The sequence below is a fragment of the Etheostoma spectabile genome, chromosome 18 (genome assembly GCF_008692095.1).
Source record: "Etheostoma spectabile isolate EspeVRDwgs_2016 chromosome 18, UIUC_Espe_1.0, whole genome shotgun sequence".
NCBI lineage: Eukaryota > Metazoa > Chordata > Actinopteri > Perciformes > Percidae > Etheostoma > Etheostoma spectabile.
The window spans coordinates 5,220,249-5,245,396 of record NC_045750.1 but is presented as its reverse complement, the minus strand read 5'-3'; the positions used below and the strand labels follow the sequence as shown (position 1 = coordinate 5,245,396).

Sequence of the window (25,148 nt, the reverse complement as noted above, 5' to 3'; positions counted from 1 at the left end):
ATTCCTCCTGAGTGAACACAGTGAATCTGACTGCTGTAGATGTGACAGAAGAGCATGAAAGTTGTGCTAATTCAGATGTTTAGTTCCTGTGTTGAGAGGCAGTTAGAAGCTTAGGGACCGTCTAGAAACTAAAACACAGAAAACAGATAAAACTAAAATATGTAGGCTATCAATTTAATGATTAAATAAGGTAGTGTCTCCAAACTTACCTCAATTATAACGTGTATCCTGTTAGTTGTACTACAGCACTTACTAATTTGTTTGAATCTCTTTTCTGTGTTGTTCGTTGTAGTTTGTAGACGGTCCCGAAGCACTCGTCGCAGTATCAACACAGGAACTAAACACAGCTGAATTAGTACAACTTTTATGCCTTTCTGTCACATCTACAGCAGTCAGATTCACTGTGTTCTCTCTAGCAGGAGGATAGCTCGGTGTAGACAGCAACGATTGTTTTAGTTTTTCTTGCTACTGACAGCACTCCTAATGTACAAACAACAGATCTAAAATCGACCGGAATTGTCCTTTAATACAGCTTTTATACTGTATTATGGAAATCTCTACAAATCACAGACTGGATACACAATATTTCCCGTTCAGAGCATGAAATAACAGTTGCCTTTTCGTCTTCACGTGTGTTGGTGACACGTTCAGGGACATTTGGTTTTCAGGAAGATGAATACCTGACTGGTACTCAGATTGGTTTCCTGTGCTCACCAGAAAGTATCTTCCCCCTTTAGGCGCTTGGTCGTTCATAATGAAGCTGCGATTATTAGTAATAATCAGTCAAAGAGCCTGGGTGTTGTGCAGTCAGTTGTTGTCAAGACACAGGCGGCCATTGTTGCCAACAGATTTCCATCATGTCCTCTTCTGACGCCGAGGCTCTGTTCGCTGTGTGTGTGTGTGTGTGTGGTGTGTGTGTGTGTGTGTGTGTGTGTGTGTGTGGGGGGGGGGTTGTGTGTGAATATGCCTGTGAGTGTGTGTGTGTGTGCATGCCTGCGTGTGTGTCTGTAAGTGTCAGTTTGTGTGTGTGTCTGTGTGTATATGTGTAAGTGTCAGTTTGTGTATGTGTGCCTGTGCATGTGTGTGTACGTGTGTGCATCCCTGTGTGTGTGTCTGTGTGCGTAAGTGTCAGTTTTTGTGTGTGTCTGTGTGTAAATGTGTAAGTGTCAGTTTGTGTGTGTGTGCCTGTGTATGTGTATGTGTATGTGTGTGTGTGTGTGTGTGTGTGTGTGTAAGTGTCAGTTTGTTTGTGTGTGTGCCTGTGTGTGGTGTGTATGTGTGCCTGCGTCTTCAGCTCGCCGTGGGCAAGATCAGTGACAGAGCGGCGCTGCTGTGGAGAAAAGAGCGAGATGGAAGGAAGGAGGGAGGAAGGGAGGGAGGGAGGGAGGGAGGGAGGGAGGGAGGGGGAGTGAGGGAGTGAGAGTGAGGGAGGGAGGGATGGATGGAGGGATCAGATGAGAGGACAAAGGCTTCATTCTTTGCCGGTGGTGAGGAGCCTCAGGGCTTTCTGGAGGTTCTCCACGGCCGTGCCAACGTCCTCGTACTGCAGGGCGCTGCCGGCGTACTTGCACAACTTTTGCGCCTTTGTGAAGTCCTCAGGGGTTAGATGGACTCCGCCTGAAGGGAGGAGGGAAAGAGTTAAACTGGAAGTTAAGAAAAGGGGGCGGTGGAAGAAAGAAAGAAAGAAAGAAAGAAAGAAAGAAAGAAAGAGGGGAAAAGAGGGGGAGGCAGCAGGAAGACAGCATGCGTCGGCCGTAGAGCCGGGTACCGGATTCAATACTTTTTAGGCACGGACCAAATTGACTCTAAAGTATCAAACACTTAAAAACAATTAAATATCCTCAGCGTCAGTGAGCCAACCAGAACCTGTGTGCTCTTGCGTCTGTCTGTTTCTGTTGTGTGTGTGTGCGTGCATGCGTGCGTGCATGCGCGTGTGTGTAGGGGTGTCAGACTGGGGGTGTAAAGAGGGCTGAGTAACCCAAAAAGATGCAAGAATTAATAGCTGTGGATGTGGGGTGGGGCCCATGGAGAATTACTTTCTGCAGGGCCCAGAATTGTGTGTGTGTGTGTGTGTGTGTGTGTGTGTGTGTGTGTGTGTGTGTGTGGTGTGTGTGTGTGTGTGTGTGTAGGGGTGTGTGTCTTCCATTTGATTTCCTGTCATTACTGCAGTATTTAGCGTTAATAAAGACAGACGGCTGTCCTCTAACCCTCGGAAACAGATCCTCCCTGTGAGCTCATATCTCTCGCTCTCTCACTCTGTGTGTGTGTCTGTGTGTGTGTGTGTGTGTGTGTGTCTGTGTGTGAAGATACAATTGAAAAAAGTGAAGAAAAAAAACATAAACAAAGAAGGAAGCGTCACGAAAAAACGACAAAAGCGTCAAACGAAGAACAAAAAGGACTTCACAGCTATCAATGGTTTTTGCCAAATGATCTACACATTTTTTAGGCATTCTGTTATTAAAAGGTTTAAAAAACAGCACATGTAGTGGCCGTAGATGGAGCATAACCCCGGACCCCCACCCGCCCCCACCTTTGGACTGAGCCCCGAATGTTTCCGACGTCTGGCTCCGCCCCTGCACCCTGCTACAGGACAGGCCAGACTTCTGTTTCGTGATTAAGTAATGAGCTCCGTGTAAATATCATATCTCTCTGTAATGTCCACAAACAACCTTCTGTCAATAAGTGAAGCCTGTTGCTCTGTGTTAGTGCAGCTTGTTACAATCAGACCTCCGCCCATCACAGTCTCTGGACCAACTCCATCTTTTCGTGGGTGTAACCCTAAAGATTTCATACCGTACCCCGTCCTTCACATACACAACTCCAGCGTAGGCAAATCCCCAACTCCAACCCCCCCCCCCCCTGCCCTAACTGGAACAATGCCCGGGCGGCCCTCCCTCCACTCTTTGCTCTGAAACACCCTCTCCGTATCAAACACTCAGGTTTATGCAGCTGCTGATCTCTGCTGCACTGCGGCGTAAAATCAAAACACGATATTATATTGTTATCGTGATATAAGACTATATCGTTGATATCGTCTTTTTGTGGATATCGTAATATCGTGACATGACGTAGGTCTCTTTTCCTGGCTTTAAAGGCTTTATTACAGTAAAGTGATGTACCTTTCTGAACTTACCAGCCTGTTCTAGCTGTTCTATTATTTGCCTTTTCCCCACTTAGACATCATGTCCACATTACTGATGATTATTTCTATAAAAATCTATGTGTGAAGATATTTTGTTAAAGCACCAACTGTCGACCCTAGAATATCGCCGCAATATCAATATCAGGGTATTTGGTCAAGGATATTGGGATATGTGATTTTCTCCCCATCACCCAGCTCTATTCTGAGGATTACTCTTACTGATCGTTTCTATAAAATGTTCAGCCAATAACAACCCAACGGGACGGATGGTAAACGGTTTGGGTTGGGAAAAATAATAAATTCTTAGATGTATGGTGATTCTGTCTAGAACGATTCAATGCTTGATTCAGTTGTCTCTCTACATACTACTCTATACTGTTGTCTCTCTACATACTACTCTCTACTGTCGTCTCTCTACATACTACTCTATTGTTGTCTCTCTACATACTACTCTCTACAGTTGTCTCTCTACATACTACTCTCTACAGTTGTCTTTCTACATACTACTCTCTACTGTCGTCTCTCTACATACTACTCTCTACTGTCGTCTCTCTACATACTTCTCTCTGCTGTCGTCTCTCTACATACTACTCTCTACTGTCGTCTCTCTACATACTACTCTCTACTGTTGTCTCTCCTAATACTACGTCATCGTTAAGCGCTGTGTAGCTGCTGCTCTGCCCGGTGCGTTCTACACACGCTGCGGATGGGAGATTATTGTGTCGTATCTGACGCTGGAAGACACGACCCAAGCGTCCGTATTTTTTAGTTTTAGTTCGGAGTGAGAACGGGTTGGATTTACATTTTGGGGGGTGAACCAACCACAGCAGGCGGACTTTAAAATCCTGACGCTCCTTCCACGCAGCAGAGGAGATAAATCTAAACACCCACGCAGCCAATTCTTCTCTCAGTGAGGTTAATGTTTAGCACATGAAATAACAAAGACACTAACTTATACTTGTAATTTAACCTCCCCCCCCCCCCGCCCCCCCACACCCAATAAGAAATAAGGCCTCTGCCGGTCCCTGGACCCCACTTTGAGACGCAGTGCAGTCTGAAGGAACAGAGCTGCAGATAATGTCTCTTGGCTTCGTAACACTCGTAAAAAAACATTCTCCTCTGCTCTTTAAAATGTCCTGGAGAAGAAGAGGGAGGAACATGATTGAATAATGTTGCACCATACGCCCTCTAATCCCCTGGCTGCATCCTCCCAAAGATGGGAAGAGTAAGAGAGGAGAAGAAAGAAGGATAAGAGGGATAAAGAGCTGTGGGAGACAGCCAGAAACCACAGCGCTGTGGAGAGGGATGCCATTAAAAAAGGTGCCAACAATTTTAAAAAATTATCCGATGATTCTTTTTTTTTTTTTCTTTTAAAGACCAAATCATCGAAAAAGACAGAGAGAATTTAAAAAATAAGCTGACAATCAGCAAAGAGAGAAGAGAAATGCAACAGAATGAATGTATCTCTACAGAGGGGAGCAATCCCTTATATCCTAAGCGGCAAAAAACAAAAAAGAGCGACAAATGTGTTATAAAAAGCGACAGAAATTTTAAAAAGTGAAAAAAGTAAAAAGTTCTTAAAGTGACAAAAACATTACAAAATGGCCCAACAAAAATGTAGAAAAATCTTGGCCACAAAATTGGTTAGGGCCGCTCTGCTAATAATGCTTAGAGATTGTTAGAATTGAGCCACAAATTACACAGATCAGTGTGCCTGTGTGTATGTATGTATGTGTGCCTGTGTGTGTGTGTGTGTGTGTGTATGTATGTGTGCCTGTGTGTGCCTGTATGTATGTGTGCCTTTGTGTGCCTGTGTGTCTGTATGTATGTGTGCCTGTGTGTGTGTGTGTGTGCGCCTGTATGTGTATGTGTGCCTGTGTGTGCCTGTGTGCCTGTGTGTGCCTGTGTGTGCCTGTGTTTGTGTGCCTGTGTGTGCCTGTGTGTGCCTGTGTGTGTGTGTGCCTGTGTGTGTGCCTGTGTGTGTGCCTGTGTGTGTGCCTGTGTGTGTGCGCCTGTGTGTGTGCGCCTGTGTGTGTGCGCCTGTGTGTGTCTGTGTATGTGATTTTCTTGCTGTTAGTCTGTCTCTCACTGTTCAACCATTCTACCATTAAAATTATAGACTGATCATTTCTTTGTCAGTGGGCAAACGTACAAAATCAGCCGGGGATCAAATACTTTTCCCCCCTCCCTGTAACGGTAACAGCGACTGGACGGAAGTCGGATCACGCGAGTCGCACAGTTTACTCGGGCGTGCCTTGATTCACCCTGTTTCAATGATCAGCGTATCAGTCCGAATCAAATGTTGAGAAGAGGCTGAACTATTTATTTCACCTATTTCCCTACATTAATATAATTTTTTTTTATTGAGAAAGGCACTGGATTAACAGCATTACACATCACAGTTTTAGTCCTTTTTCAGCCCCCCCCATCCCTTAACACACACACATAAAATGTAAGATAATCCAATATGTTTCCTCCCATGCCCGAATAGTTTTAATGCTGGCCCCACGTATTCGGGCCACGGACCACCTATTTACTTACTAATCTTTATAGAAAAATAAAGCCGTTTCCATGTGCGTCTCCCGTAGTTCTTTATCGGCAATAAAGCAGCTTAGGAACTGCAATATGATTTTATTTCTGCACGACAGGCTGACTAAGCAGCATTAACTTTGCAAGTGGCTTTATAGCAGTTACATCCTTTTTATGATTTGTATGATTTTATGGATTGCATTATTTTTTAGGGGTTTAGAGCCTCTCTCAAGGACAGGAAGGATACGAAGATCAAACTTGAGATTAATAACCGTAGACACTGTTGAGGCAGACAGCCGCCCACTGAGAGTCAGGCGCTGCATCTCATTGGCTCTCATCTGATAGCTCCTCGACTCCTCGGTCGAACAGGAAGTTGTTCTGTCCCTCCTCGGTGAAGGCACAGGAAGGTGGACCTCTTACTCTGCCCCAAAGACCGAGGAGGGATCATCGAGGAGCTATAGGCGTGAGTGTATGTGTGAGTGAGTGAGTGAGTGAGTGAGTGAGTGAGTGAGAGAGAGAGCGAGCGAGCATGTGTGTGTGTGTGTGAGAAAGAGAGTAAGTGAGATAGAGATAACGTGTGTGTGAGAGAGTGAGTGAGATAGAGAGATAGCGTGTGTGTGAGTGAGAGTGAGTGAGCGAGAGATGGCGTGTGTGTGTGAGAGAGTGAGTAAGAGAGACAGCGTGTGTGAATGTGTGTGTGTGCGTGTGCGTGAGAGAGTGAGTAAGTGAGAGATAGCGTGTGTGTGTGTGGTGTGTGTGTGTGTGGAGAGAGTGAGTGAGTGAGTGAGTGAGTGTGTGTGAGAGAGTGAGTGGGAGAGAGATAGCGTGTGTGTGTGTGTGTGGTGTGGTGTGTGTGTGTGTGTGTGTGTGTGTGGAGAGAGAGAGAGAGAGATAGCGTGTGTGTGTGGTGTGTGTGAGAGAGTGAGTGGGAGAGAGATAGGTGTGTGTGTGTGTGGTGTGTGTGTGTGTGTGTGTGTGTGTGTGTGGTGTGTGTGTGAGAGAGAGTGAGTGAGTGAGTGAGTGAGTGTGTGTGAGAGAGTGAGTGGGAGAGAGATAGCGTGTGTGTGTGTGTGTGTGTGTGTGTGTGTGTGGTGTGTGTGTGTGTGTGTGTGTGAGAGAGAGAGAGAGAGATAGCGTGTGTGTGGTGTGTGTGTGAGAGAGTGAGTGGGAGAGAGATAGCGTGGTGTGTGTGTGTGTGTGTGTGTGTGGTGTGTGTGTGTGTGTGTGTGTTTTCTCACCCTGCTGCTGGCCGTGGATCAGTGCGGGGTCCACAGTGGGAACGGATCTGGGAAGAGGCACTGGTTTCACGGCTTCTGCTGGTCAACAAAAACACGGAAAATGACCAGAAATACTCAATAATACCAACTTTCTTTATTCTTCTTTTTTTCATTTTGATTTAGTCACTTGTAAAAAGCTCATACGGATAAACTGCAATGATCTTTCAGCAATAGCTTGAAGTGTAAAATATATGTATGAATAACAACTGAGAAGTGACAAGATTAATTTATTATTTTTCCTCTTTGTTTCCGTCACTTCTTCTCTGAAGCATGAGAACAAACGTGACAATTTGATAATAATTAAAAGCCACAGAGTTCCTGTGATTATTAGTGAGCTGCACAACTTCACAACAAACATGTTAAACTTTGAATGTTTGAGCTTTTTCAGCTTCTCCCGCATTTTTGTATTAGATCTGATACGTTCACGGTAGGGCTGCTCGATTATAGAAAAAATATAATCACGATTATTTTAGTCAACATTGAAATCACGACAATTTAACACGATTACTCGTTGACTTCTGGAAAGATGTTGCAATTATTGAACTTGAACAGTGGAAAAAGTTAAATCAAAAGTGAAAAAAACACAACTGTGAATATTTAAACCAAAACAAGGGAATTACAACTCCCGGCCACGGGGGTAAGCGAGCCTCCACAAACCCTAGATCCTATGGCGCCATTTTAATGCTACCAAGCACTCAGCCGCCATTAGCATTCCATTGAGTGCCATTCATTTTGGTGCCACTTTGACAGCGAATAACTCAAGCGTTTAAAAACTTAAGTTGTCCATTGCTTTTTTCTAAAGAAACACGACAATGTATAAAAGGCTCCATTACCTTGTAACTCATTTAAAGCTCTTTAGCAGACGTTTTTGTAAAAATTATAAAAACAATTGTGTCATAACCATGCGTCTTACTGTCCAATAGTAGAGGAATTACCAAACAGTACAGGATAAGCTTGCAGACAGTTTGGACTTCCATCAGCTGTTTAGGTTTAATTACTAATGTTAACTAGGATGTTAGTTAGCAGTAATTAGCCTGTGTTTATGTTATCTCCTAACATATACCTACGCTCTCCGTCTCTGCTGATTGGGAGTGATTGAGATTTCTCTTGCACAGCTAACAGAAGACTTACAGCTTTCAGACAGGTTGCTCACATCACATCTACATCTTCAAGCTCAGTTGGAGGCTGCGCAGTAACGCTCAGTGACGTCATCACAGGAAAAGTGCTTCTAATATCCTTCACGGGTCTTTGTCCAGACCAACGGGATCTGATGGTCTATTTATTTCACTGTCTATGCCCCGGGCCCGTAGCATGATGCTCTGTTGCCCAAAAAGACTTTTTCCTATAGACACATTGGACATGGCGAAGAGAGCTCTGTAAATCAGTGGATTTCAGTGTCACGCGTCTCAACTTCCTCTGTACAAAATTGAAGCCAAAATCCTACAAATACGGGCGCTGCTATCTTGTTATCACAGAGCCAGAGTCTACGCAGTAGTGATCGGGCGGTGATCAATCCCAAGTCAATCCCAAAAAAGGAACGGCTTTTAGCTGCACGACTTCCAGATCCCTTCTTCATCCTTGATCCTTGCTTATAGCTCCTCAGAGATCCCTTCTCCGTCCTTGCTCATAGCTCCTCAGGGATCCCTCCTCCATCCTTGCTCATAGCTCCTTAAAGATCGATCCTCCGTTCTCGCACGTAGCTCCTCAGAGATCCCTTCTCCATCCTTGCTCATAGCTCCTCAGGGATCCCTCCTCCATCCTCGCTCATAGCTCCTCAGGGATCCCTCCTCCGTCCTCGCTCATAGCTTCTCAGGGATCCCTCCTCCGTCCTCGCTCATAGCTCCTCAGAGATCCCTCCTCCATCCTTGCTCATAGCTCCTCCACCCTAGCTCATCGGTGCAGCAATAAAAGCTTTGAGACCGCCGTCACAAAGGAGGGTGCCAGAACAACTTCCGTTGTGTGAGTGAGGAGCGATGACATATAAAATAAGAGACTTGGGAAGCAGCCGTGGGATTTGCAAACACACTTCCCGTCTCTCCTTCTCCCCACACACACTGAAGGCAACACTATCAGGGACTGGACGAACACCAAGATCAACCTCTGTTGCTCCTTTCAGTTAATCATTTCTTCCAGACTGCTGGAACATGAGATTAAATGCCAACCAATATGTGTGTGTGTGTGTGTGGGAAGGAGTGTTTGTATTTATGTTGCCAGCACTTTGTGTAGAAGCTTGTGTAATCTATAACAAGCCTAAATGACTTGATTTATATGTACCACACATACACACTTTGTCCTGAGTTCTCATGGGAAACAAAAACAGGACATCCTCTCACCCTTACACACCAATTCAGGAGAAGGCAACAGTGCCTTTAGACATGGCGTTACGTAACCCTTTTGTCTTTACTCTCTGATTTGGCACTTTGCACAGAAACAAATTCTGTATGAATCAACGTCGTTATGTCAACCCTAACAGTTACAGTTATTGCTGAGAGTCAAATCCGATTGCAAATAAGATGAGGACGTCTGCAAACATTTGCACAAGTCCAGTGGCCCAAAATCGCGCATGCACGCGCACATAGACAGACACAAACACATGCGTGGCACTATCTTTATGGGGACCAGTCATTGATATAATGCATTCCCTGGTCCCTTTCCCTCACCTTAACCCTTACCCTAACCATAAGCTAATTCTAATCCTAAAACCAAGTCTTAACCCTCAAACAGCCCTTTTAAGCTGTTGGGACCCTACAAGTATACTGAACGCACGGTTTTTGGACCCCACAAATATAGTTAAAAAGACAACACACACACACGCACACGCACACGCACACACCTTAATGAGTAATGTGTGAGGGCGTCTCTCAGAGAGGTGGTAGTGTTATAACATGCTGTGCCAGAACATGGTGAGGATGTGATGTACTCGGTGTTATCAGTGGGGGTGGGAATCCTCGAGGCCCCCTGATACGATCTTATAATGATACTTGTGTCACAACACAATATTTAACGTTATTTTAACTGATGTGTTTTATCCAGCGTCTATTTATCAGCGGGGAAGGGGAAGAGGGTGTTACATCCCGGTTCCAAACACAGACATCATAGCTTCAGAGAGAAGACACCTAGGCCGGCCACACACTGGAAGCGTGGCGGGAGTGTGTGAGCTGCGTGGCGTGGTAACAGGTTGTGAGGTTGTAGACTACCTGCGTGACACGCACGTCTCATGCTAGAAACGCCGCCTATTTTTCATGCGACACTGGAAGCGTTTCCAGGCAAAATAGAATAGAAAAGATGTTTGTATGTCATTTTTGACACAAATACATATTAATAAATGACATGTTGATGTTTGAAAGTTTCTATGTTGTGACATCAATGCAGATATAAATGTAAAAAAATAAAATTCTATTTTCAAATATTGCACCTTTCATATAGAATGAAATATTCTGCAACCTATTTTGCCGTCAGTACTGCCCACGTTGTCTTGCTTTAATCAAATCAGTAGCCTCTATATTTACGTTTAACAACTCTCTCCCCATATGTCAAACAAGGGTGATCTAAATCTGTTGTGTTTCTGGTGTGTAGGACATAGAAAAATCCCCCCCCCCAACTGATATTTTCTTTCAACCAACCTCTAAATCTCTGAGTGGTAAAACAAGATAAAGACATGGATAGATACAGACGGGTAGATGCGTACCTGTGGGTGGAGGCAGCTCGGCGGGAGTGTTGGCCGGCGCGTGGGCTCCTGGTGGAATGTGGATGTTGTTGAAGTTTGTGGTAGGCCGGCCTGTTGGGTCCAATCCTGGCCCCGGAGTGAAGCCGATCCCCGGGGCTGGACCCGGACCCAAACTTGGGTCCTGGTCCTCGAAGGACCCAGAGGAAGGCCCGCCCCTGAAGGAGCCTGTGTGGGAGAAACCGTGCCCCAAGGAACTTTCCCCTCCGTACTCGTCTAGGAGAGAGAGACAAGAAGATGGGGACAGCGTTGAGATCGTTGCACCTTCCCATCAGTATTTGCAGACTATGTAAAGTGTTGTGTACGGTTATTCAGGGTTTGTGCAGTATGCGGTGGGGAAAACCCTGCTGTTTGCTCTAAAGCAGGGGAGTCAAACTCAACTTCTCTGAGCACCACACTGGAGTCAAGAATCACATCCAGAGCCAGACATTAATATTCATTAATTATTCATATTGTCTTCTCATTTATGGTTTGGTCGACATAAAGCCCTAAAAAAAGTCAGAAAAATGTTTCCTCAGCCATTTTAGAAAAAAGCGCATCAAAGCGTTGTAAAAAGTGACAAAAAAACAGGGGGGGAAGTGACAAAAACATTGAAAAAAATGTTTCAAAAATGTCGTTAAAATTACACCAAAAAAAAGGGACAAAAATGTTGCAAAAAAGTGACAAAAAACATTGTAAAAAGTGACAAAAATGTAGTAAAAAACATACAATCTCAATGAAGATTTGTCACATGATGTTAGCAATAATCTCTTCTACAAAGTGAGACATTTAAACTGTGCTTACGTTCACAAAAAACTGTGTCTCACTGATATCAGATCTTTTCCGCTTCAGATATTTTGATAAATATTACCCCTGGACAAAATGCATAAATTGCTTATTTTATGAAGAAAGAAGGAAAGAAACGACCTGTTGAGCTGTTTCATCCCCCTGAAACACGAGCCTCAGTCTGGGGACTCTGCGTCTCTCAGCAGCCACACCTCGCACAAAGAAAACATCGCTGCACGGCCAGAGATATTTTGACAGATTAAAGAGGTCTGGCTGGATCTGCAGACCGCGGCTGTATTTGATACCTCGCTAAGCTCCGGCCTCGGCCATTACTGCATCACAGGCAGGAAAGCAAACGTTGGCGTTGGAATATTTAGAAACGTTGTTCATCCAGAGAAAAGTTAAGCTTCACATTCCCTTCTACGCAGGGGCGTCGGACTGGGGGCGAAAAAGGGGGACTGAGTCCCCAGGGCCCTCATGTGAGGAGAGCCCTAAAAGATGCTAGACTGAACAGCTGTGGATGGTTGGGGGCGGAGGGGCCCATAGAGAATGCTGTTCTACAGGGTCCAGAATTTGGTGCTACGCCCCTACGGTGGCTTCTACGGTGTCCCATCTGGACAGACTACGACCTGCTGCAGTCTCAAGAAAACACTACGGAGCATTATCAAAACAGACACACTGCTGTTGAATCAAAGGGAGCGACAGATTGCTTTACATTAAGGCTGGCGGCCCGATTTCTTTTCAGGATTTAATTATTCTTTATTTATTTTTTTTTAAGATTATTTTTTGGGCTTTTCTGCCCTTAACTGCTAGGTGAGAAAGGGGGGAGACAGGGGGAAGGTCTCATTCAGTCTTCTCATTTATGGTTTGGTCAACATAAAGCCCTAAAAAAAGTCAGGAAAACGTTTCCTCAGCCATGGTAGAAAAAGCGCCCCAAAGCGTCGTAAAAAGTGACAAAAACGTCGAAAAAAAAGTTTCAAAAAAAGTTGTAAAAAATGACAAAAAGTAGTAAAAAGTGACACAAATGCCATAAAAAGTGACAAAAACGTAGTAAAACAAAGGACAAAAAGTGACAAAACCATTGAAAAAGGGTCAAAAAAGTTTAAAAAAAAATACACAAGTGAAGAAAATGTTACAATAAAAGTGACAAAAACGTTGACAAAAGTGCAATGCAGGATTTAATTATTATTATTATTATTTTTTTTAAAGACTATTTTTTGGGCTTTTCTGCCCTTAACTGCTGGGTGAGAAAGGGGGGAGACAGGGGGAAGACATGCAGGAAACCGCCACAGGTTGGAGTTGAACCAGTACATGTGCACCCGCTCCACCACTGAGCCAACCCGGCCACACAAGGAGTTGATTATTGATCTATAGGCGAGCCGAGACTCCACCGCTTTGTTTTACCTAACATTAGCACCTCTCTCTCTGTTCTCTCTAGCTCGCTCCACCACTTTGTTGTACGCATCCCTCTCTCTCTCTCATCTCTCTCAATGTTTCGGACTGTCTGCTCGACCTAACTGCATTTTAACATACTACATTTATACACCAGTCCTACAGTAGGCCTGGCTAGACTACGTGCAGAACACTGAACTGGCTTTTGTTGTTGTGCTTTACTCTGAGCTCGAGTCGAGAACCATTTCACAATCTATTCAATACATTTCCTTCTGACAACTCTGTCCAAAATACATTCTTTATATTTTTACAACTCAAGATAGGAAGTTATTTTCTCCCCCCCCCCCCCCCCTCCCTGCATCCATTCCTTCCCTCTCACTGCACACATCCCCCTCCCAGCCAATGGAAAGTCAGAGTACAGCAGCTGGGAGACAATGGTCTTTCTGTAAGTACCACTGGAATATTTGTGTGAGTGTGAGGCACTTTGTGTGTGTGTGTGTCAGCCACAGTCACACTACTCTCCAGAGGTTAATTAAGCTACTTACACTGGTTGGTATCACTGCAGTGTCCAGTCAATAGTGTGGTGTGCACTAGAAGACATAAATACACTTCTGACCGGTGGAGAGCCAGATGACCCACTGCATTATGAAAAAGCTGGAAGCAAAGACTTGCTTAATTATTATGTTAGATCTTATGGAACACCTTGTTCTGCAGCATGTTGCAAAACAAAGCTTAAAGTTATTTTAACACTTGCAGTCTTTTTTGAAGCTGCCAGCATGTGTTTTACATTAGTTTCCTGTGGAGTAAACCCGTGCCTTCAGCAAAGTCCTGAGAGCTTTCCCCTTGCAGCTCGGAGCGTCTTGTTGAAGTTGAAAAAAACAGTTACCAATTTTTCTGACAAAACCGCCCTAAGTTGAGTGCTTTTTTCGACAGCAGACCAAAGACAAGCTGAGTAGTCAGCTCTGTCGTTTCCATAACAACAAGAAAAAAATGGAGTTGGAGCACAGCGAGTTATACGACATGACTGGGTACGCCCTGTTCAAGAAATGGCAGTATCTAACATTAGCATCGTTCGCGCTCTCTCTGTTCTTTCTCTAGTTGCTCCACCGCTTTGTTTTAGCTAATGTTAGCACCTCTCTCTCTCTCTGTTCTTTCTCTAGTTGCTCCACCGCTTTGTTTTGGCTAATGTTAGCACCTCTCTCTCTCTGTTCTTTCTCTAGCTCGCTCCACCACTTTGTTTATCTAATGTTACCACTACCCTCTCTAGCTCACTCCACTACTTTGTTTCATTTAACGTTAGCAGCTCTCTTTCTTTCTGTTATTTCTCTAGCTCGCTCCACCACTTTCTTTTAGCCAACATTAGCATAATTCCTCATTCCTCACTCTTTTCTCTTTACTGAACCACTTAATGTCACTGACATTTTACAGTAAAGCTTGGCTATATTCCCTTTTACTTATTGTGTTGCAATTGTAGACTCTGTTTTAAAAATATACATAATTTTTTACATTTTTATTTTATTTTTTGCTGATGTCTGTTTTGAATTTTTAATTTGTTTGGTTATTTTGTCTGTTTTGTTTTGCTTATCTTGTTTGTATATGTCCAATGTTTTGTGGTATCTTGTTCAGGGCCCCCTCAAAAACGAGATGGTACATCCCAAGGGGTTATCCTAATAAATGAATTTCAATATGTTATGTTTAGTTCTACATTGTACAGTAGCTGTTCTTTATGAGACAATACCTTTGTAAATTTGGTTTATGCCACATATGAACGGACCCCTTTTCTCTCTATACATGGGAAACATTTTGCTCCTTAACTCCTGAATATCACAAAGTGACCTGCTCTGGAAAATGAAGGACAAATTGGCCCACAGAAGAGACCTCCACCTACTGGTTCATGTTGTGTTGACAGCATGACAGTAAACATCTGATCTGAAATGATCACATCAGTAAGAAATGCTTTCTGCTAGGACAGATGTGACCTCTCCTCAAACACACACACTGACACACTCCAAATATCTGACCGTCTGACAGACAAACACACTCCAAAAAACAAGTGTTGAAATGCTGATAAAATCTTGATTCGGACCCCCCCAAAAAAGAAACTAGGGAGCAGGGAGTAGGGGACACACACAGGATGATATCAGCGGTGCTCTCCATCTGTGGGAATAAGCTATCATGATGTCATCACCGACCCAGAGACCCCAAAGCATGCTGGCAGAGGGAGTGAAAACAAAAATGAATAAAAACAGTAGGACACACACACACACACACACACACACACACAACACACACACACAACACACACACACACACACACACACACACACACACACACACACACACACACACACACACACACACACACACACACACACACACACACACACACACACACACACACACACACACACACCACACACACACACACACACACACACACACACACACAAAATAATATTTAAAAGATTGTGGCAAAAAAAAAAAATCCCCATACATACATGAATTTTTTTCCTACCCTGTGATGAACAGAGTGAAGATAAAGGGAAAGAAAGTGTGCGTGCATGTCTCTGCGTGTGTGATTGTGTGTGTGCATGTCTCTGCGTGCATGTCTCTGTGGTTGTGTTTTGTGTGTGCATCTGTGTCTGTGTGTGTCTCTGTGTGAGTATGTTTTTGTGTGTGCATCTGTGTGGTTGTGTCTGTGTGTGTGTGTGTGTGTGTGTGTGTGTGTGTGTGTGTGTGTGTGTGTGTGTGTGTGTGTGTGGTGTGTGGTGTGTGTGGTGTGTGTGTGTGTGTGTGTGTGTGTGCTTTCTGAACATGCACCGGAGTGTTCCTCTGGGTGATGTCATGGGCGAGCAGGCCATGTTTTGGGTCAAACACACTTGCATGTATTTGGAGCGAGGGGGCGTGGGCACAGATGGCCTTTATTTTACAGAAGAAATCATCAACATCAGGTCACCGACATGAGCAATATGTTCACAGCCCCCCCCAGCCCCCAGCCCCCAGCCTCTCTCCCCCGGGACGAGAAGAGTCTGTGAGCACATAGGTGTTCATGTCAACATGCATTTCTGTTTTCAACTTCTCGGGGGCTACGTGATGCAACATCTAGCCCTCAAAGTGCAATCTGAAAATGAGTCCAGATGCTGGAGAGTCCCATGCGGCCCAGTTCAGAGTCTGCTTGTAGCTGAAGTCACCCGAGTCCGGGAGTTATCAGGATAAAGACACAAATTACCAAAACAGAGTGCTGCACACGTTTGCTGTCTCTTAAATACTTACACTGGCTACCAGTTCAGGCTGCTTTCTTGAAACATTTGTACATGAAAAGTGAAGCTCTGTAATTGGTATTTATTCAATGTATTTATCAGTGTCAGCAGTACACTGACTGCTGCTGTATAAGAGAGAAGATCCTAGTAGTGAGGAGGTCTGGGGGGGATGTTTGGCACTTAAAACATAGGACTTTCAAGAGGGGGAGCAGAGCTAAAGTGATGGAAGAAGTTAAGGAGAAATCACAAGACTTTCACCCTGGAAAGATGTTCAGAAACTACAGCTTGTTTTCACAAAAGTGCTTGTTTTGCCGCTGACAGACTCAGATTAATATTCTAAATGTCTGAAAACATTGTGGAAAGGATTTCTAAGGAGGTCGACCATTCTGTTAAAGAGTAAAGTCCTTTTTTTTAAACATAAAAACATCCACGAAATTTCGTTTACTAAACCCACCAGACTCCATGTAAATAAACATAATTTTAGGATTGTAAAACATACACTTCATTCATAGTCAACAGAAACAGAATAAACGTATGAAAGGCCATCTTGGGTTGTCTTTCCACTTTTCCAACCATCACAACTCTAGTTTTGGTGGAATAAACACATAATTTACAGTGTTTCCTCTATGTTGATGGCGGCCCGGCCTGCCGCCATTGTATCATAGAAATAGGTCAGACGCACAACAGGGTTTCCGCCATGTACACCGCGCTCCTTCAGCTGTTTAAGAAAAGTCATGAGGTCGTATTAGACGACCCATGAATACGACAGCTACAGTTTATTGGAAAATAGCATTGTGGACACTGAATTTGATGAATTTACTTTTTATCAGACCCCAAATGAGACAAGAAGCTAACGTTAGCAATGCTGCCGTCCCCTTGTTAGCTATTGTTTTAAAACCATTTTTCCAGGTTAGTGGAAGGTGAAAATCTGCTGGCTCTATACACGCTAAAAGTATTGTTTTTTTTAAATGGAGTCTGGTGGGTTGAGAGCTGGTTTCTGGTTAAACAGAAAAGGTCTAAAATAAGTTTTAAAGGTATATCTCTGTAGGGATCCTTTCCATTAGGCTGTCAGACACTAACAAGAATAATAATCTGAGTCTGTCAGCGGCAAAATAAAACTCTTTTAATGGGTTAAACTGACTATGCACAGTTGCCCCGTAGGGTCACATTCCAGCCCGGTCTGTGGCTGCCAACTGCAGCAGCGGTCTCTCTTAATACTGGACCAATGTCAAAGATTGTTGTTCCTATCAGTCAAATAGGGTCCAGGTTGAAGAAAGCCAAAATGACTGACTTCAATACTGAACTGTAGTCTGCATTACATTTGTTTCAAAGATTAAAACTCTTCCGATTCTCTTCATCTCCGTCTCCTCCTCAGGGACTGGAGCTTGTGTAACGAGGGAAATCAGCACGGGATAACATCTTCTCCTCGGGGGGTTTATCATCATTTCAATCGAGGGAGTGTGTTCAATATACACATGCAGCTTATTATCCAAATGTAATCAGGGACGGCCTAATTACACCTGAAGACAAACTCTTAAACTTAAACTATGGCAGTTAAGCACTGCAACACGTTGCATTGATAATTAAAAGATTATTTTTTGGGGGGGTGTTTCCCTTTATTAAAGGGACAGTGGATAGACAGGAAAGGGGGAGAGAGATGGGGGTTAACGCGCAGCACATGGCTGCAGGTTGGATTTGAACTCGGGCCGCTGCAGGACTCAACCAACATGGGTTCCAACACCGCCAATGGACGGGACGCAGCGCTCCACAAAATAAACTAAATATCACATACTTATTGTGTCATTTTCGATATAATATTGCAATAACAATATTGAGCAGATATATCTGGCACCCTTAGTCTATGTTGTATATAGCGGGTGTAAACATACACGCCACTTGCCATGTTACGGTGAGGAGCACGCATTATAGCGAGAAGAAGTACGTGGTATTGCGAGAAGAAAGCTATGCTTGAGTTTAGGAAAAGAAGAACGGGGTTGGCTCTAGTAAAAGAAGAGAGCGAGGTTAGGAAACGTGACATGTTCCCCGGTCTCCTGTGTTTTACAGGAAACATAAGTTAGTAAATCAGACCAATATTTGGACTTTGTGTTGCTGATCTCTCTACTTTAAAAAAAATGGTGAACTACAGGAAGAAACGGTCCCTGCCCTGTTTTTTTCCCACAGCATGCTTCTCACAACGCAATGAACTTTAACGGCCATTTTGTTGCCTAATGTATTCAGTCAATCTCTTCAGGATCTGGTGGTGTTTTTCCAAGCTTTCTTCCCCCTAAAGGTTAGAAAAAGCCTGGCATGAGAAGCTGGAGCCTTTCAATGCGATAAAAGGTCAGGGACTCAAAGTGGATCAGGCTGGATGTGAAGGGGGAACGGTGAATAATCCAAAAAATATCAGGTCAATCTGACGGTATTAACACACACACACACACACTGGCAGAGTAGGACACACAAACACTGACAGAGACAGACAGAAAAACACACACACACACACACAGACTGGCAGAGTAGGAGACAGAAAAACACACACACACACAGACTGGCAGAGTAGGAGACAGAAAAACACACACACACACACAGACTGGCAGAGTAGGAGACAGAAAAACACACACACACACAGACTGGCAGAGTAGGAGACAGAAAAAACACACACACACACACAGACTGGCAGAGTAGGAGACAGAAAAACACACACACACACAGACTGGCAGAGTAGGAGACAGAAAAACACACACACACACAGACTGGCAGAGTAGGAGACAGAAAAACACACAACACACAGACTGGCAGAGTAGGAGACGAAAAACACCACACCACAGACTGGCAGAGTAGGAGACAGAAAAAACACACACACACACACCACACACACACACACACACCCACACACACACACACACACACACACACACACACACACACACACACACACACACACACACACACACACACACACACACACACACACACACACACACACACACACCACACACACACACACACACACAAAAAAAAACACAGACACACACAAAGACAGACACACACAAACAGAGAGAGACACACACACATAAAAATGCTATTTAACCCCCTTCCTGACAAGCTAGCATGACATAATTGTACCAATGGTTTTTGATTTTGGCTTTAATGAATTGATATTGATTTGATGAAAATCAATTAAAACAATTATTTATTTATTTTTCCTGCAACAGTCCTAGACCTGATAAGGTGCACAATACACGCACAATACGCACACGCACGCACACACACACGCACACACACACACGTTCTCCAGTGTGTCCAACCTGCTTCCCCGTCCTCGTCCATGCCGATGGGCCCGGCCTGGGGCGTCTCTCCGTTCTTCAGACAGTTGTGGATGTAGGTGGCCTTCCAGCGGGCATACTTCCTGTGCTGGATGTTCTGGTAAAGAGACAGAACAAGAGGTTATTGGTAGTAGTGTTGTAAGGAAGTTTGCAGGGACTAGGGGTAGTAAAATGTAGTAGGTAGGGGGGTTGTGTAGAGGGTTGAGGCTTGTAAAAGGTAGCCACTTGGTAAGTGGTAGTGATTGGGAAGTCAGTATGTATGGACAGGAAGCTGAAGTTAAAGTGGAACGCTGGGTTATGAGCTGGGCTTTGAAACAAATCGAAATCACAGTGGAATTCCAACTTTTGTGTCCGTCACGTGATGCCGTCTGACCCAAAAATATCTTTTCCCCACAGAATTACATGGAGAAAGAGACGCAAAAACGACTCGTTTCACTTTCAGAATTTGATCTATTCGGTCCGATAACGTTAGAAAGTCTAGAAGAGCCGTGCGGTTAAATCATTAATGCCCTATTCAAGTTAGCAGAGTGCTTAACAGGAAGTTAACAAAAAAAAACGTCAAAATAAAACAAAAACGTCAAAAAACAACCACAAATATGTCAACAAAAAGGCAGAAAAACTGAAAAAAATCTGACAGAAACAGCAACAGAATTGCCAGAAAGTGTCAGAAAAATTAGGAGAAAAAAAAAAAAAAAACGTCAATCAAACGACTAAATAAGCTCAAGCTGAAATCGTGCCCGGGGCAGCAGTCTGCCAGCGCTGGTTTGAAAGGTGAAAGTGTTGAGGAGGCAGCAGATTTACTCTGACATGAAGCTGATAAGAGTGGATGGAGAAATTCCTGTTTCTTCCAGATAAGTGCCGTGTTGTTTTCATCAGCAGCTCAGAAACAATGGCACCCTGCAGCCCCGAGAATAGTCGGGGGGAAGGTCGTGTTTGTTTGGGACGCAGTCTTGATTCCACTAAGAAACAGCGGCTAAAAGGTAGCCATATCTAATCATTAAATAACACGCTTCGGTAGGACAGCAATGTTAAGGTCAAGGTTGCTAAGTTTTCAGGAGAAATGTGACTCACTGGGAATCTAACAAAGAAAAATACACATTATGACGCCCAGATAGCTCAGTTCAGGAAAACTGAGTGTGTCACAGCAGTGTTTTCTCTCTTATTGTTTCATAATAGCAGAGATTAATCCTCATCTCATGGAAGAGCACAGCTGTAACAACCTCTAAGATGTGATTAGAGGATTTAACTAACACACTTCATTAAGAAAGGTTAAGGTACACGCTGAAAGACAGGCTCAACTTATTCAATCAAAGATATCTATGGGAAGGGGTTGGACGGGCGGAGGAGGGGTTGGGATGGTGTGGAGCCTCGGGGTCTGCCTGCTGTTCTTGCCACTGTTTTTTTGTATTGTTACTTCTTTTAATCTTGTAACACTTTAAGTTTACTGTTTATTTGATTTTTTTTGAATTAGTTATAAAAAAAAGATTCTCAGAATCTACAAGAGAACTGTATGTTAAATCCTATTTTTTTATAAAAAGACATTTGGAAAAAATGTTTCTGAGCATACAGTATTTGTATGAATATAGTCTTGAACCCTTCCCGTTGACCTGCGACTTTTTGTTTTTCTGGGTCAAAATTTAAATTTAAACTTAAAATTGATCAACACTTTATCTCACTTTTCCCGACACTTTTGTCACTTTTTCTGATGTGTTTGTCGGGTTTTTTTTGCACCTTTTCCCCACTTTTTCTAAATCTTTTTTTTTTTTTAGACATTTTGTCCCTTTTTTCAATGTTCATTCCTTTATATTTTTTCACCCAAAATGCTATAAAAAGTGAATAAAACATCCCAAATTCAATTAAAGTAACAAACTGATCATTTATTTCACAGAGCCATCCACGATATTTTTTTTGACAATGTGGTGAAAACAAACCCACATTTTCTTACATAAAAACCTTATGAAAACGAGGACAACAGGAGAGTTAAACGTCCAGATGATGGTCAGCTTGTTTCCGAAGTAGCTGTGAGAGTATCCTTTTTAACCTCGTGCACTTTACCGACATCTGGCCTTTCCTCAGGTCATCTCCAGCCTCTGTGAAGAGCCAAACAAGAATTCCTATTCTCCGTAGTGTGAGTGAGCAATAAACGGCTACAGCCTGACGTTGACCCTGTCAGGGCTCACTGACTCACGGTGGAGACACGCTCAATGCCGTCTTTGTCTGCAGAGATGCAGCGCGGCTACGCTCCGGCTGAAACACAGCGTTGCTAACGTGTCACTGCGGAGGGTTAAGACCATCTTTTAGCATTTAAAGAGGAACTTGAACTACAAAAAGGACACGGTATATTTATACTAGGTAGAATTCAAAATGCTGCAGCAAGTCTTCTTCTTCTTCTTTTTGTTGTTACGATCCCATTCTACAGTCAATCAGCACTTTGATAGACGGCCAAAGCTATTTACATATCGATAGTAGTGCTGTAAGACTCCAGTCAGGTCTTGGACTTAAGACTGTCTTTCTATGATCTCGGACTTGTCTCGGTCTCTGCAAAATATGGCATTTGGTCTCGACCGAGTTCAGGTCTCTTATTATGTTTATACTAATATTGGAGGGAAAGTGAAACAGTGGCCACCTGATTACCAATCACACACTAGATGATCTTCCCACGCCCTGCATCAGCGTGCACCGCTGACATCACACACACACACACACACACACACACACACCACACACACACACACACACACACACACACACACACACCACACACACACACACACACACACACACACACACACACACACACACACACAACACACACACAACACACACACACACAGTAACAAACAAAGATGTTACCTAACCCTAACCCAATTCTGCCATAATCAAATTTGCCATCATCACCAGGAATGGTGTGTTTTTGCTTTGAGATCAACAAACAACCCAAAATGATTGTCTTGATACTGTCATGTATAAGACATGTAATGTTTTTGTCCTGGACTCGAACCTCTTTGGACGCGGTCTTGACTTGGTCCCGACTAGTCCTGGTCTTAGACTTGACAACAGCCCCGACTGAAAGTGAATGCACTTTCTTTCCAACTTGTTTCCTGTATCTAATTCAAAACATACTCCTGCTTCCACTGCTTATTATTCACAAAGTTAAAGAGAAGATGTACAAGCTTAATTTGGAATAACAAACGCCACAGACTTCATTTTAACTCTTGTATGTGTCCTTTATGACCAAGGGGGGCCTTACGTTTTCAAATTTTCAGTGGTACTTATTGGCTGCTAAATTGTGTAATACAATGTTTAATTCTTCACCAGACCCATCCCATGCTTTGGTAAAAGATATTAAAAGAAGCTCCTTTTAAACCTTTTTAAAGGCTTGGATATCAACAGGTTTTTGGATACGCACAACATTGTAAAGTTGACCTTTTCAAGAAGCTGGTTGAAGGAATGAAAGGGGGACGCTGTGTTGGCACGCTCCAACAAGATGAAAAAATCTAGAAACACTCCTGTTTCACACTACTGCATGTAAAAAGGAATATTCATTAGCAATATGAACAGGTAAGTTGGATTACTGTCACTTGCAAAAAAATAAGCAAAGCCTGAAATGTTATGTGCATGTAAACGTAGTCAGTGAGAGTCAGAGTTCCTTGATTCCACTAAGAAAGAGCAGCTAAAAGGTAGCCATATCTAATCATTAAATAACACGCCTATGTAGGACAGCAATGTTATTGTCAAGGTTGCTAAGTTTTCAGGAGAAATGTGACTCACTGGGAATCTAACCAAAAGAAATACCCATTAGGGCGCCCAGATAGCTCAGTTCAGGAAATCAGAGTGTGGCACAGCAGTGTGTATTTTGAAGTTGTACCAGAATAGGTTTTCATGGCAGAAACCATGTAAACCTATTCTGGTACAACCTCAAAATACAATTAGGAACGTGAAAATGAGCAGAATATGGGCGCTTACAACAAAAGCAGATGAATAATTGGTTTTTGACAGAGACAGAGGATAAGTTTTGGCCTCTTCGTGGAATGTTTTTGATCTTTTGAACAAAGTGGTTCTTCTGTAACAACTTGTCCAGGCTGCAAACAACAAACAGTGGATTTGACTGAGATTTTTTATTATTTTTTTTGCCTTTTTATCAGTCCAGAAGAATCTCCTGCAGGGAAGATCTCCGTCTGATATTGTGTGTTGTAGTTTAAAGGCGCGGATGCATAATCTATTAGTTACCGCTCTTTGAAAATCACAGACTTGACTTGTTAACGAGATCAATGTTTTGATGGTTTTGGGTCTCTGCGGGGAGATTTTGTGGATCATTCGAAAAAGATAAACTGAAGCCAGCTGCATCCTGTGACACCTGAACGGACTTCCTGCTCTGTCCGTCCACACTGCTTACCCATAATAATGTGGTTCTGGTTTATTTTGATTATCATCGCTGAAAAGAGGGATGCAACCTTGATCTTACCTCCTCTGACAACTCCCCGAACACAGACAAAACATCCAGCAGCAGACTGGCGGAGTAGAAAGACTTTATCATGTTCCTGAGGAAAGGGAAGAATAAATGAGGGAAAGACGGGAGGGAGGGAGGCAAAGAGGTGGAAGACAAATGAAAGGAATTAGGAGGGATAGAGGGGGAGAGAAACAAAGGTACAAAGCTATTAGTTCAGTGCATTTCCATCCATCAACTCCTGGCAGAGTTCATAAGATCCACTGATAAATTGTCAGCTATTACAGGGCTGCAGCAGTCGATTATTTTAGAAGTCATGTAATAATAACACCGATTATTCTATTGATTAATGGGATAAGAAATACTTTTGTTTTATTGAAGAGCAATAATATATATATATATTTTAATAGCTTGGTTTAATTTTGGAAAAAACTACATTTTTATTGCCTACACTGCTTACAATATCATCTCTCAAGTGCATTTAAGTGCCACATTACATTGTTTTAAAGAAAACAAAATTCTGAAATGCAACCTCAAACTAAAGTAAGCATTGAATTACACATTAAACATACATAAATATTACCTTAAACTGTGCGACTATTAGAACTACAAGTCTCGACCTGAGACTGATCTGTGTATAGGCCTGTAGGTAAATATTAGGTACAGTAGACATCGTCCGATACCATTTTTTTGCATCCCGATAGCAATTCTGATCCCTGAACTTGCGTATTGGCAGATACCGAGTACTGATCCGATACCAGTACATCATATATTTTATTATTGTTGTAACAGCTGTATACTACTATCCCTGTATGGATGTGATATGATTTCTATCGTTGTTGTCGGTCTGGCTCCGGTTAAACGCTCAAACTCTCAACAATGCCACAGAACTTTCTTTTATTATTCAGTTTTACAGTCAGTTCTAACAGAAAAAGAACATAAATAAAACTACTTTAAAGTAGATTATCTTCAGGGCTTTATTACGTGGTATCGGATTGGTGCATAAACTCCGTTACTCCCTGATACCAACGTTTTAGGCAGTATCGGAGGCAAACATCTCTAAGTTATACTCAACCAATTTTCCTTTATATATTTAATTACCATGTCACACAGCTCTGTTATTCTTATGCTAGTAGATCGTCGATCAGCTGTTTCTCTGTGAAGAGAGAGAGAGTGGTGTGCAACAATCAGCTGGTCCTCCAAAAGGACAGTCAACAAGTCGGCTCTTTGGATCAGATTGTGGTCACCACTACGTGTTCTTGTCTTTGTTCTTGGTAGTTGTAGTG

The 25,148-nt window shown here is 43.1% G+C and overlaps 1 protein-coding gene and 1 long non-coding RNA gene across 5 annotated transcripts in view; one reads left to right on the top strand and one right to left on the bottom strand.

Moving 5' to 3' along the window:
• Positions 1 to 1,268: 1,268 nt before the first annotated feature.
• Positions 1,269 to 25,148, bottom strand: part of vta1 (vesicle (multivesicular body) trafficking 1) — a 53,736-nt gene continuing 29,856 nt past the window's right edge. The window contains exons 4-9 of one of the 4 annotated variants that reach the window (XM_032543843.1): positions 23,881 to 23,956; positions 19,398 to 19,512; positions 10,637 to 10,888; positions 6,910 to 6,987; positions 1,429 to 1,617; positions 1,269 to 1,368 (exon numbers count right to left, since the gene is read on the bottom strand). In XM_032543843.1, coding sequence (XP_032399734.1) covers positions 1,472 to 1,617; positions 6,910 to 6,987; positions 10,637 to 10,888; positions 19,398 to 19,512; positions 23,881 to 23,956 — 667 coding nt within the window. In that variant the 3' untranslated portion in view covers positions 1,269 to 1,368; positions 1,429 to 1,471. Of the gene's footprint in view, positions 1,400 to 1,428; positions 1,618 to 6,909; positions 6,988 to 10,636; positions 10,889 to 19,397; positions 19,513 to 23,880; positions 23,957 to 25,148 lie in introns of all 4 variants that reach the window. The other 3 variants (XM_032543844.1, XM_032543845.1, XM_032543846.1) reach the window with 3 other exon arrangements.
• Positions 1,972 to 12,029, top strand: LOC116706834 (uncharacterized). The gene is made up of 3 exons (XR_004336320.1): positions 1,972 to 2,015; positions 8,882 to 8,885; positions 11,974 to 12,029. It is a non-coding gene; the product is annotated as an uncharacterized LOC116706834 (long non-coding RNA).